Genomic DNA, 14,776 nt, shown 5'->3' with positions numbered 1-14,776 from the left:
CACCATCATCATCGTCATCATCATCTGTGAGATTTGTTGGGTTTTGGATCTGTTTCTTCACTGAGGAAGAGGAAGAGGGAGATCAGCAAGAGATCTGCGAGTAGAGGAGGGAGATCGGCGGGGAGAGAGAGGAGGAGGGAGAGTTAAGAGAGAGAGAGAGAGTTGAGAACGAGAGAGTGAAGAGAGAAGATAAGAGTCAGAGAGAGTGAGATAGTTGAGAGACGAGAGAGTTGAGATCTGAGAGTTGTGGTCAAATGTACAACTAATATTGATATAATATTTATATAATACAAAATATAATATAACTAATATTTATATAATACAAACGGATACAGAGGCGGGATGAATCGGGGAAATTCCGGGCCGGGGCCGATGAGCCTATCCCCGTCCCCGGCCTGAAATTAATCGGGGATTAATTTTTGAATACCATCCCCTCCCCGTCGGGGGTATTTTTCGGGGAAAAACCGCTTAAATCGGGGTCGGGATCGGGGATCCCCGTTGGGCCGGTTTCAAATTGCCATCTCTATCCTTAAGTCATCATCATTTTGTGGGTACTCTATAAAGTGACCTTACATATGAGATATACTTCTCAGAGAGAGAGAGAGAGTAGTGACTGTTTTCACACAAGACCCTCTCCCCTTTTTATATAGAGCTTCCCTCATTGTAGAAAAATGATATTGAATTTGCAGTACTTTCATCTTTGGGGAAAACATCCATTCAATAGAGTTGATTTTCACCCTTGAGTTATGATTTGGAGAGATCCTCTCTAACATTTTTCAGCTTTCAGAGGTGCACCATACGTCATTCCACTGCAGACATAAATCCATCCTAGCCAACTCATGAGCAGAACAAAGGACAACAAAGCCCTGCACCCTTGACAACAGCTTAAGCCACAGGTAAACCTTGTGGAGCTTAGACGAGGTCTGGTGGCCTCTTTCAGGCTCTGACAGGCTGTTAACATTTGTGACATAATACCGGGTCTATTAGGCTTCCCAGATGGTTAAATTCAACTCCCTATAATTGGGGCCATTTACCTCACTTCATTGATCCACTCAACTCAAGCAATGCATAATGCCTAGTAATAGGCCACCAAATTTTTCCACAAGGTTTATTGAAATGGCAGCAATTAATAGAAACACAACCTTGATTGAGCTTTGTGCCCCCAAGGACAAATATTTTAATAAACTTCATTATCCAGGGACAAAGATATGAAAACTAGAATTATGTCTTGAACGCACATTATATCAGAGACCAGATAAAGTCCTGACTAATTTCTAAAAACTGATGCACGGGTACTTTTACTGGGCCAAAGAAATTGTTAAATTCTTTGAGTATGAAGCCAAAAATGTCAGGAAAAAAGATAGAAATAATAGTGGTGAAACAACATCAGTAGGATGTGAAGGTCTAGTAAAGGAAAAACTGAACATTCTGACGTTCAAAGAGAGAAAAAAAAAAGTTATCCTCAGTAATGATTATACACACACACACACACACATATATTAATAGAGAGGGAAACCTGAAAAAAGTGAAGTTCTACCTTGGACGAAATGTAGAATGTAGACAAATGCGGTGCATCTCCCAAAGTCACTGATATATAAGCAAACATTACAAGATAGCTTATCTGATAAGAATTGGGAAAACAGAGTAAAGACAAATTGTCAGAAGCAAATTTGGGCCCTTAGTGCTTAATTATTGACAAGGATTTATTTAATTAGTTTCAAGTACAGGACACATAAAGAGGAACCAATCAACAGGTAATACATATACACATCAATTTTTTCATGACTTACTAATATAGTTACAACATCAGCAGTACTTTCTCTCTTCAATTCTTCCTCAATTGAGCTCTCAGATGAAAATGACAGAGTGAGATTGCTGGACTGCACCATTGGAAGCAGCTCATCCTGTCATCATAGTTTGTTCATTAGCATGCACATCTAAGTATCTGAACAATTTCATAGTGACAGATTGAGCAAAACATCATACTGAGAGAGAGAGAGAGAGAGAGAGAGAGAGAACTATTATATTGTACAGAACACGACAAAGCGGACAAAGTATAATTGCAATAAATCAACATACTTATTACAGTGCAGAGCTAAATGGATGCAGGGTTGGGAATGAATTTTATTTTATTTTATTTTTTAAATAGCTATCTCAGTTACAGTTGTTCAAATCATCTTCACACAAGTGGGTTGGCTATTTCTGGATCTTGGATACAAAAAGCATAGGCAAAAAGCATTGATTATGGCCCTTTGTGCCTTGTGTGAATAATTTGGGATGAATGAAATAAGAGGACTTTTTGTGGAATGGAAGAACCTCTGCATAAAGAGTTCATTCATACCTATTTTGTACAGCTGGATTTCGTGGCTCAGGTGTGTTGGGGAGTTGTGTGGATCTAAAGAGTAAACATATCTTTTGAGACCTTAGCATAGGTTTTGCTTCTTTTATTTATAAATTTTACTTGATAAAAAAAATTAAAAAAAGAATCCTAAATATAATACTGGAACATTTTTCGACTTCCTGAAGTATTTTTATAAGAAGAAGATATGGAGATGCATCATAATACATTGGCAGGTGTGTATTCAGCATTAAGATCAAAATGCAATAAAAAAAATGTGCCAATTATACAGAAATGAAAACTTAGAAATATAAAATCTACAATATCTGAAGACAAGAAAGACAACAATTATTGACATGAAAGAAATGAACCACACAAGACCTTCACTAATTGTATGAAAGCCTTTTCCCAAGCCACTGCCATCCCATTTTCATTGCCCGTTTCATCAACTGCATTATTTACTGGGTAGGTTACAACAAATGCGGAAGCCTGAAAATTGAAGATCATTATATGATTGTTGTATCGTCCAATAGCTAAAGAAAGGGATGGAATAAATGCAGAAGCCTCAAGAAACAACTATTGTGTGTGATCAGTATGTACTCATGTATACCTAAGCAAAGGAATGAACTATTACCTCAGAGTAATTGTTCCCTGAAAATCCCCCTAGCACAGTGCTTGGATCAAGCGGGGCCTTAAATGCACTCATACATGTGTCTGAAGAAGTGTAATGCTGAAATTTGGGAAAGCCAGTTAATGAAAACTTAATGTATTGAACAATGGATAAATATTAGAGTAATGCAATGCAATTCAGTCAATCTCTAGATGGGAGTAGGAAAAAGAAAGAGTATGTTAATGTTAATTTATTATGGTTATAATTTATACGAAAAATGTCTAGTTCAAATTAAATTAATGTTACTATGTTAGTGTTTGTTAATTTTGATTAAGGATGAATGTAATATGAATGTACATAACACATAAAAATATCTTATAAATAAATAAAATCGCTGTGTTCGTTTCCCCATTTTTTGAAAATAACCGTGTCCCATGTCCGTGTCCGTGTCCGTGCTTCATAGATGTCAACTCTTTAATTCATGAATATATGAATGGTATCTATATTGTCGCACTTGGACTGTAACTTATGGCAACTGCATTTTATCAGTAAAATCCCCTATTATTGGTGGCAAATTCTAATAAATAGACCTACTTCAAATTTCTTGATAAAGGATGCCATGTCACTATAACTCCTATAAATGCATACACTGGATGCTGGAAAGTTAATAGAATAACTTAATAGAATCGCAGACATGAACATAGAAGAGATGGATTATTATGAGGGTGGAAAAAGAGAGAGAGTCTGCTCTCAAGAGCAATACATGACTTCTCCAGCCTCCATACAGCAACTAGTTGCAGCTGTAGGTCATTCAAGAAAATAAACGTATTTTAGGTTCTTAATGGAGAACCCTTAGACAGACGATACATCAAGAAGACTAGGAAATGGATGTTAAAGAGTTAAATGGATGCTAAAGGCACTTATGTAGTCCCCACGTATATAGGTTAATTAATACGCACAGCTAACACAATTTTTTTGGTAGTCCCTAAAGATCAACGTATCCAAATCTTTTCCCATGCCTACTGTCTTTATTCTTAAGCTCTTTCCTAAAATCAACTCATTTAAGTCTCCTTCAGCTTACATCATTTGATAGGCATTTTAAGCTAAATGACTTTAAACTCAGAAAGAATACTTTACACGCACATCATTTTATGATAAATCTTAATACTTTGTTCTAAGAAAGGATAACATCGTTAGACCCCAGGCAACCAGAATGTAAAGCTTTAGTTGAGAAGGATATAAATGTACAAGGTATACGCTGAGGGACAAACAAGAAATGTGAATACAAGAACAAAAGAATACTCATAAGAGAGATAGCTCTTTGATTTTATTTACTTATTTGATAACTAGTTAGCTCCCCGATTTTATTTATTTTTTTGATAAGTGATTAGCTCTCTGATATTATCTTTTTCTATGTTTACTTATCTTCTTTTCCTTAATAATTTCAACACTAACCTTTTCTAGAAAGGGTCTAAGTAATTGTTAGAAGAATGATTTCAACCATGAATAATGCACATGCACGTAACTGATCAACTGCTTCATGAGCAGCCACAAATGTGAGCTATTTGAATGTAATATTTGAGCATCATTACTGAGGTGACAATCCTCTTAATATTAATTTAGAACTAATCAATGTATATAACTAGTTTTAAATTTCAATCAAGCTAATTAAATTCTCAAAACAAGATGGATGTCAAAATGCACACCTGAAAGCAATACACAGCATGTTCAACTCCCCCGTAATCATCAAAATTATCCGGATCCATTTTGAAATACTGTTACAAAAGTGATTCCATGTTAACACTTGAAAGATAGATATAATGTTAGCACTGCAGCAGAATCACCAGTTTCAAAAAAATTGTAAAAAGTAAATAATCTCCAAGAGCCAAGCTCCTTCCCATTCAATGAAGCAGATGGCGTTCAAACATCACCAACTCTACTTGATACATGATACAACAAACATAAAACATTCCCAATTCCGACATCAGGACTATATGCTCATTTAAGACAAGGCAACCCAACCTGTAAGACAATTTGAGTGGCACAATCTTCGTCAAGAGGCTTCAAGCAAATATCAGTCAGAGATACCAGAGTGCCAGAATAATTTGCACGTATTCCATCTACCTGTCAAAATGAGAAAATAAACAGATAGATAGCATTGCCCAATGCAAGTAACACATATAAACTCCATTTAAATAGTAGCCAAGACTCAAAACCTTCTCTTGTATATCGAAGAGCAACCGCATATTATCCTCTGTTATAATACTATTTGATTTGCCATGCTCTGGATCTGGTGTGGTTGCTATTATGAGCTGAGAGAGAGAGAGAGAGAGAGAGAAGATCATGAGCATGTCATTTGTTATCATAGCAAGTGCAGCAGAATGAAGAATTTCATGTTACTGTATAGTGCATACACCATCATTGTAAAAGAAGGAGAAAATTGTCTAAAGAAGAAGATTAGGTAGCCAGAAAATCAAGATCATATTTAATCTTTGAAGAGTAAAATGTTCAGAATGCAAAATTTCTCCTGGCCCAAGTGTCTAAGTAGATTTTATCAACATAGCCAAGTATTTAAGTTATGGATTGGTGAATGGCATTAAATTTGGAAGGCGGCTGCAACATCAAGACTACACCTTACGCACTGCTATTCAGTTAGCAAACCTTCACTTCCCCAAATTTTCCATAATCCTGGAAACCGAATTCATGGCAATTCATGGTTCTTTTTCGTCTAATGGTGAATGTTTTACAAAGCTAAGGCATCTAACATTTCAACAAATACACACACGAAGCATTTCAATTCATATGCTTCTTTCAAGCTGATCCAGCAGCCCAGCCACCATTGCAATCCTGCACATTATTATAATACTCTTCACAAATGATAACACTTAACAATTGAAACAGTTGTTCAAATTTCCCAGAATATTTTCAGCCTATTCAGATTGATTTTGTAGTTGTCTGTTACTATTCCTGATTAAGACATGCTTAGCTACTAACAATTTCTATGGATTTTGAATAATCAGAAGACCACAGAAAAATAGACCGACCTAGTTTCAAACTCAAGTTTCTCTAGGCCTGGTCAACAATCTAGAGATACTTATTGCGTTTGGGTTTAGACAAGTGTAACCAGACCAAGGATCAGAATCTCATTTCAGTGTGTTGTTTAAGTTAGCTTGGCAACTGAAACATTTCGGAAACATAAGGGAAATGGAAAAACAATTTGGAAACATATGAAAATGTTTGGAAACAAAAAATAATGCCTAAATAAATGTTTATACATTCTCAATAATTAAATTATTGAACATATTGAGGTTTATAATCTCTTTGCATAAAAGGAACAAGTGTATAATCTGAAAGTAAGCTATACTTATCCCCCAAAAAAATGGGAAAATAAGCTCAATGCGAACCAAGAATAATTAAATTAATGTCAAACAAATTAATCTCATCAATAAAAAATGCAAAGAATTCTAAATGTGCATACATATGGTTTGAGCCAATTTAGATTTTACAAAATTATTTTTTAAAAAAATTACCAATATTAAGAAAAAAAGGCCAAAAGTTTTCCATGGTGTGGGAAGTCCTTTGGGAAATTAAGGTTAAATGTTGCTTTTTTTAAATTTAAAAAAAAAAATAAAAACAAATAGATAATTTAACAAGACTATGCTTCAATACAGGTCCATGAATATTAAAAGCTTATAGAGAAAAGGTTTAAAGGGCTAATTGGGAAGGGAGGTTTTCCATCATAAGAGACAACAACAAAAATAAGTCAATAAATTAATTAATTAAGATTCTAGTAGTAGTTGGGATAAAAGAAAAATAAATAAAAACAAAGACAGATAGGCACACGCATCCCAAGTGTCCAAATTGAAAAATAATTAAAATAGTAATATAAATATGACACATTCGAGCTTGTGTCCTTACGTGTTAGGGAGTGTTTGACACCTGCTGGTGATCGAAGCGTGTTGGTGTTCGACGCAAACACATCACCTTCTTAGAGGTGTATTTGCTTCTTGGATGATGAACATTATCAACTTATGGTACCAAGAAATGAGTTTGGGGGAGTGTGGAAAGAGCTGATTGTCCCTAGTCATCAATTTTAACTTGGTCACCTATTCATCCACTTATAATGTGTAGCCAGCATCTTGCACCTAGACATCAATCGCACTTGGCCAAAACTATGGGTTGTTAAGGAGACTTGGCACACCACCCACAATTTGTTTTTGGGGTCACTAATGAATATACATAGTGATGATATCAATGATGATGATGATAATGACACAAATTGCATCAATTGCTTCCCTTGGTCTGGCTTTTCAAAGTTCTTAAAGATGTTTCATCTCTACTTAGTTGATGATGGTCACAATGACAACAACAAAAAACAATAATATCACTGGAGTGGAGTGTCATAACAGACCAATTTTGGCTGAAATGAAAATTGAAAGATATGAGAAACCAACTAAACAAGAACCCTCCATTCAACCTCAATGAATTGAACAGGACTTGTTCAATAAAATGTATGAAAAATAAACAGTAAGGTATTAACAACCTCATTAACTGGAGTGCTATGCTCAAACATGATAATCATAGGAAACTGGTAAAAGAAGGTACATAAATAATGGAAAGGGAAGACAGATCTTTCCCAGCTAACACAAATGTTAACAAAACAAATTTTAGAAGAACTGCACAAGATACGAAACAAGAAAAAATAGCAGCAGTAAGCAAAATAATAACACCTGTTCAATTCTGTAAAAAGGAGCTAGGTGGCTGTCAAAAAAGTGTTTCTCTTCTGCTGCCTTACTCCCATGACCTACCCACAGCTGCAATATTGTCCATGACAAAAATGTGACCAAGTTTCAGTATAACAGGCAATGTCATTTATACAATTATTTGTATCTAAAGGCCTAGGTAAACATGACCATTTGGAGTCCTAACAACAAATTAGTTGGAATAAGCATGCAAGGAATGATCTATTTCACAAACTCTATACAATAGAAATACTATGATACCTTCTCAGGCCTTGTCTCCACCTCAAAACGGATTAGACCGAAACAAAGTATAAGAACAACTGCCAATGATGAGCACAGCACGAGTGTGGGATTCCTAGCAACCCATGTTCCGTATTTCCTGAACACAGTATCCAAAATCTCTCAACATTTACAGCCAAATAAAAGAATACCAAAAAAATATGATAAATAATGGCATAGGTCTTGACCTGAAAAACCTTGACATGTAACCTTGAAGAACGGATAGTTGAACCTCACTTGTCATTTGAGGATCCATTTCATGCACCTTATAATTACCAAACAAAAAGAAAAGAAAGATGCATATGAGATCAGCAAATCTATAAAAAGATTAGTATAAAATGAAAATAGACAAGAACAGTATCTCAACTAAAATCACACAGCACATAAAGAGCATTGTACCTCTCTCTCACTCTCTCTGTTTGTGTGTGTGTGTGTGTGTGTGTTAGCATACATGCACATCAATTCAGAGATATTAGACCACGGAAATATAGTACATAAAAGCAAGCACCTTCATCTCATCCTTCTGCACATGAACATTATTCATTTCACCACCATCTGTATAACTCAACAATGGTTTCATGCTAGATGAAGATATTCTCCTTTCTCTCGTCCGATTAAACAAAGCCCATCCAAAAAGTGCAGAAACCAAAATAATGTACAGGATTCCCAATGAAAAATCAATGCATTTGACCTGCCAACATCAATCAACAGTCTTACACCCAAGTTCATGAAATACATTTCATGACAAAATTCACACACTAATAGACAATTACTTTTACAATGCCCAGTCAGTCATTAACATATTGCAACCAAGACAAATTCATGAATCACTATAACATCCAACAAAAAAGTGGAAAATCTGCTTCACAACTCAAACCTTAAGAGACCCTATTCTGATGGAGCATGGATCCTTTTTTGGAGGAGAAGGAGGTTCTAAATCTGAGCACACAGGAGAGGCAGGGCAATCCCCACAAGAGCATCCCAGTGAAGTGTCACCGCAAGAATAAATAGACACGTTCATGAGTTCCATTCCAGATGATTCAGGAATCCTTGACTGAAAGTTAATAGCATAAGGTGAACCAGGCAAACCAAAATCAGCTTGCTGACCAATAAATGCAAACCATTCTGGCCACAAAAAAAAATGACATGTTAGTATGGAGACATGCATACACTTAAATATGGTTAGAATCATGCAATTCACACTTCAATTTATACGAGTTTCAACCAAAATGATTCAAATCCTGTTGTTGAATCTTAAATTCAATGAATCATACAATTCAATTTGTGTTTCACTATGATCCACTATGATTCAATGCAATACATTTCAATTCAATTCTGATTTTGGTTTTGTTTGCATAATGCATGAAACGGCATCATTGTCACCTCACTATCAAGAAATAAAAAAATAGATCAATTAGTTATATTGATATTTATATCATTTTAAAGGAATGTGTGTTTTTTTATGTATATACATATATATAAATTATATAGGATTCGTTAAGAAGCTTAAAAGGATTGTATATTCTATATGAAAGTGAGTGCAATAAAAAACGTACAATCTTTTTAAGCTTGCAAAACATGTGCCCTAAGGGCACACGTCAACAAAACCCAATTATATATTATATTTGTTAAGCCACCAATTGTCCCAAAAGCTTAAAGTTGTTAGGAAATGGACCCAACAATGTATATCAAGATACCCAACACCCTCCCTCACGTGCAACCATGTCTTACATTTGGAGATGCAAACAGAGAACCAAACAGAAAGAGAAGTAGACAACCAATCAAAAAGAGAAGCAGACAACAGAAATGGGACCAAATACTAAATGCCAACGGAGAAACTTGAACCCAAGACCTCTCAACTTGAGCTCTGATACCATGTAAAGTCACTCATTATTCCAAAAGCTTAAGTTGTTAAGAAATAGACCCAACAATGTATACCAAGCTATCCAACAATATAAAATAAAGTAAAGCTTATGATTCACGATACATTCATGATTTAATAACTATGCCAAGCAATTAAACATTCCATGTATTACACAGTCTCGGGTAGAACTCAACCCCAAAAGCTAGCTAAAGAGGTGAGGTTGCCCTCACGCTTATATGCTTAATATTACTTTGGTACTCGGGCGATGTGAGACTTCGCTTCACGCCCAACGTGCTCATTTGACAGCACCTACGGCGTGCAGGCGAGGGACACACACCCTACCTATCCTTGAGTACTCCTCTGATACCATGTTACATAGTCTCGGGTAGAACTCAACCCCAAAAGGTAACTTAAGAGGTAAGGGCGCCCTCACGCTTATATACTTTAATATTACTTTGGTACTCAGGCGATGTGGGACTTCGCTTCACATCATGTTGTACTTGAATGTAAACAACTAGCTACAGCCTACAAGTAACTAGCTCAAGCTGAATGGAACGAACAAGAAGGGAAAAAAACACACACACACTAGAGCACCATAAGACCTTATTGCTTTTGCTGATAAGGATGCTGAGACTTATCTACAAATTTTCTCCACTCGTTATACAGGGGGTGTTTGGGAAGAAGGCTTTTTAGCTTTTTTGGCTAAAATAGCACTAAAGACAAAATAGGCTAAAATAGCTAATAAGACAAAATGTCACATCAAACCTATAATCATTTCACTTTTTCTCTCACAAATATCACATCCAACTACAAAAAAATCCAACTATCTTCCCAAACGCAAAAATTTTAACCTCCTAAAATAGCCAAAAACTAAAATTGCCTACTAAAATAGCAACTTTCCAAACATCTACACAGTAGTATACTAGTATCCAGCCCAAGTGATTTAAAGTACAACATGGATTAAAAATTGGGATTACGATCAAAGTACAAGATTCTCTATCATACATTCTATCCTAGTGCTTATGCATCTAAAAAATTACATAAAAATTTGTTGTGGGGGTGAAATTTGGTGTTTTAAGAAAAAAGATATTTTCAAACTCAATTGGACCATCATTGAGAAAAGGAAAAAACCACTGTAACTGTTAAATTATGTCAACTACTGATTAATAGTGTTAAACCAACAAAACCGATACTTGTGATTGCATACGTATGTGGGAGTGAAAGGGGGCAGAGAGAGACAGAGAGCTGCAAACTGAAACCAGAAGTCACCTTTAAAATTCTGAGCACCTGCACCAACAAATTCTAATGCCCGTGTATTCATAGTCCCAAACTTCACATCTTTGCAGGAGTTATATAAACCTTCTCCAAAAGTATCAGTTACAAAAAAGTCAATGCCGTCGACAGTGAGGTTGCCTTTAACCTGAAAAGCAGAACATTAATGACAAATCCATTAAAAAGTGAAGAATAGGTAAACAGCAAGCAGTACACCCTTTCATCATGGATAAACAGGCTATATACATGAAAGTGTAATAACTTAAATTCAATATAACTTATTCGACATTATAATGCCTTCTGGCACTATAAAATGAAGCACACCCACAAAGTTGTGAGATTAGGAGGCATGCGCACCATGTCATGTCATGAACAGTAAAACCTAAATTCAAACAGGAAATGCCACAGCTCCATTGCCACTTAACTTAAATAAGGCAAGAATTTATACCAATGCACAAGGCCACCATGGCACAAGTGGTCGTGAATTATGACAGTAAAGTAAACCCACATTGCATCATTAATTGAATTGTCAAATCGGAGTGATGGAAAATCATATCAAAAATGCATCCGTCCCCCACAAGGTAAGAACTAAATATTACACCTTGTTGCCATAAATTGTAATTTGTATGCCTGACCTTGGAAATGGAAGTCACATTGATGAATAGACTCTGATTTGGGGAGCAAGAAAGCTCACAGAAAAGATTTAAGAAGTTCCTTAAGCATGCTGGGCAGCCCACAAGGAAAGGAATTGCCTGCAACAAATTGAACTAATTCAGTAATATGCAAATGTCATCAGATGGAGAGATACTAGTCAAATAGAAGTCACATATGTAACATTCTCAGCTGAGCAGGACTCACGTGAGATCCTAATAGGGCACACATTTCTAGGAAGGAGGGGAAGAGAGAGAGTGAAAGAGTATGGCCCCATACCATGAATTAAAACTACACAGCTAAAAACCAAAATTGTCTCATTCAGAAATAATCAACCATTATAACACATTATAGCTGAAAATGGCATGACAGTCCACCAAAAGCAATTCCAGACAAAATGCAGCATCACGCAAATAAGAGGACCACACATTCCAAGCAAGACTGTCACATATACCACCTTGTCCCAGGCCATCCAAAGGAAAACATAACTGTTTTATATGGCATTAACTTGGTATCACATGTGCCAGAGTCACCTTCTACCAAAACCAATGCAGTCGTATGTAAACCTAGAGCAATAACTTTCAGGACCTATAGTCAAGAATAGTGAAATACTACTCTCATCAAGGGTATTTACCCCACTAGGCAACCATATGCTTCAACCTGCATTGAATTCCAGGCCTTTGGTTGAAGGAAAAAGTACATTGAAACTACACCAAGTTTTACCACAAAAAGATTTTATAGATTGAGCAAATGTGGATTTGTTTAAAATTTAATTCATGGAGTATGAATGGCAAGATTGTTTATAGCACCTTCCTCAATATGCACACATACGCCAGTCCCCTAAACAAATATAGTTGCCTCATCCTTAAAATTGGAACTTTAGTGAACTAGATAAACATGACATTTTAACTCCAGTACAATTTTAAGTTTATCCGATAGCTTACAAAGATATGGCACAAAAGAAAAGGACTCAAGAGTGTGGAATGAAGTTGTGGAAACATCACTAACATAGTGGGCTCAAAACATCCAAACACCAGTGTGTGAAAGATTTTTTATACAATAGTGATAACATTACGGGCAACTGCACTTGTGTTGTATTCCAGATATTCGGAAAGAAAAAGGGAGAAGAAATTATTGTGCTTGAAATGGTGGCTAATACAGAAAGAAAATGTTTTAGAAACATAGTTTGTTATACAAAATCACAACCAGAATAATGACACAGCCGTATTAATGATATTATGATATGTAGTGATGCGTATGTTATTTTGAAGCGAGTGTAGCAAAATGAGCTACATCATTCTATATGAAAATTCTATAAATTAATTTGTGTTTAATTTATTATTCACATAATAATTGATTCAAGCAGCAAAAGAATGTACTTACTTGTTGAACTTGTGCCCGCAACGTCTCGAATTGGGCCTCTGTACAACAAACATTTCCACTTATTGTTGGACACAGGCTTTGGATTCTCGCGGAAAACAATTCATCAGGCTGCAAAGAATATTAAATCATGTTATAAGTCCCATCCCATCCCATCGTGTATGCATAGTTTTAAAATTTGAATTTTACGGGTAGGAAAAGGAAGTAGAAAACAGAAGAAGCTGCAGAGAAGTAAATGGTCGTGGAAGTGGAAATTGAAGCATATCCCGTTTTACCTTCACAGATGGAGAAGCATAAGGACAGTTCAAAACTTTCCCATCAGTTCGTGCTCCACAAATATCATACATTGCACAGTATTCTTCAGAATGCCTTTCCCTGATCAGAAGATCAAGCGTAGTAGTGATTCCTCAAATACAACAACAAAACTGGGTGAATATATAAAAATGTTTGCACTAAATTCAGCTATCATGTATACAAATCATGCGACAACTGAGCCCAAGGAAAACCAAGAAAACAAAACAATGATTATATCACACTGGGCACTAATAAGCATTGATTGAGTGGAGATGGGACCAAAGCAACCAACCATACCCACTAAAAATAGAAAGAAATTGCTGATCACCATTCTCTGGAGGAGGGAGTAGAGAAGCGAATACAGACACCTGCAACAAAAAAACAAAAACAAAAACAAAAACAAAAATAATAAATAATCAGTCAAGAGTAAGATAAAACATAAGAATGAGGCACTTTTAATTAATTCAATCGCATCATTGACCCGTATGGTTTCCAATAAACTACTACACGAGAAGAAAAAGAAAGTGTGAAGCAGAATTTTGAAGAGAAGAAAGTAGCTGCTGGGTATGAAACCCTCAAATTACAATTCAACCCCAGATATGGATGTATGTAAATTAGGGAAAAAATTGATTGAAATTGCGATCAGGAATGTAAAAAAAAAAATTGGTAAAATGAAACGCTTTGCCTGAAAGAAGAGAATTGAAGAAACAAAGAGAAGAGCGAAAGAGAGCGCCGATTTCCGGTAGGAGAAAGCCATCATCGCGTTTCCGATCCGATCATTGATGATAACAAAGCCAAAAATAATGATTGAACTCGAACATAATAGGGTCATTAGTAGAATTGAATTGAATAGAGTAGTTGGTTGCAGACAAAATGAGTCAAGCACACAACCCCAAGCCCCCAGGGTTTTAATCCTCTGCCATTCGGTCTACACTACACTAGTGTCTAGAGGCGGTTACTGTGAATAAAATCAACAACAATAATAATAGGGGATCCTAATTTTGAAATTTTAAAAAAAACTCTAGTAATGTGGTAAAAAGAAGGAGAAATTACCAATAAATCCTAAATTTGAGAATGTTAAATCATTTAGTTCTGAAGGTTTTTTGTTGGACTAATAGGTCCTATTTCTCTAAAAGCTTACTATAGGCCTTTTTATGTCAAACATTATTCATCAAACATCAAACATTAGCAACGTCAAAATTATTTATCAAACATCAAACATTAGCAACGCGAGGATTATTCGTATAATGTGGGTGAAAACATTAACAACGTTAGAATTATTCATCAAACATAAAACATTATTAACGTCAGGATTATTCATCAAACATCAACCATTAAACATTAGG

At 35.6% G+C, this 14,776-nt stretch overlaps 1 protein-coding gene across 3 annotated transcripts in view; it reads right to left on the bottom strand.

Moving 5' to 3' along the window:
* The window catches only part of LOC114293354 (uncharacterized), a 54,539-nt gene extending 40,157 nt beyond the window's left edge, over positions 1-14,382 (bottom strand). For all 3 annotated transcript variants that reach the window (XM_082913753.1, XM_082913755.1, XM_082913754.1), the window contains exons 1-18: positions 14,116-14,382; positions 13,728-13,798; positions 13,412-13,511; positions 13,140-13,247; positions 11,741-11,857; positions 11,103-11,253; positions 8,847-9,094; positions 8,478-8,660; positions 8,158-8,234; positions 7,952-8,069; positions 7,679-7,762; positions 5,165-5,260; positions 4,971-5,072; positions 4,655-4,723; positions 2,973-3,068; positions 2,720-2,827; positions 1,791-1,904; positions 1,538-1,621 (exon numbers count right to left, since the gene is read on the bottom strand). In XM_082913753.1, the coding sequence (XP_082769879.1) occupies positions 1,538-1,621; positions 1,791-1,904; positions 2,720-2,827; positions 2,973-3,068; positions 4,655-4,723; positions 4,971-5,072; positions 5,165-5,260; positions 7,679-7,762; positions 7,952-8,069; positions 8,158-8,234; positions 8,478-8,660; positions 8,847-9,094; positions 11,103-11,253; positions 11,741-11,857; positions 13,140-13,247; positions 13,412-13,511; positions 13,728-13,798; positions 14,116-14,262 (2,073 nt within the window). In that variant the 5' untranslated portion in view covers positions 14,263-14,382. The remainder of the gene's footprint in view (positions 1-1,537; positions 1,622-1,790; positions 1,905-2,719; positions 2,828-2,972; positions 3,069-4,654; positions 4,724-4,970; positions 5,073-5,164; positions 5,261-7,678; positions 7,763-7,951; positions 8,070-8,157; positions 8,235-8,477; positions 8,661-8,846; positions 9,095-11,102; positions 11,254-11,740; positions 11,858-13,139; positions 13,248-13,411; positions 13,512-13,727; positions 13,799-14,115) is intronic.
* Between the last annotated feature and the right edge of the window lie 394 nt (positions 14,383-14,776).

This window comes from Camellia sinensis, chromosome 2, assembly GCF_055761805.1.
Source record: "Camellia sinensis isolate YWXY chromosome 2, ASM5576180v1, whole genome shotgun sequence".
Taxonomy (NCBI): domain Eukaryota; kingdom Viridiplantae; phylum Streptophyta; class Magnoliopsida; order Ericales; family Theaceae; genus Camellia; species Camellia sinensis.
This window is presented reverse-complemented; position numbering and strand designations above follow the sequence as displayed.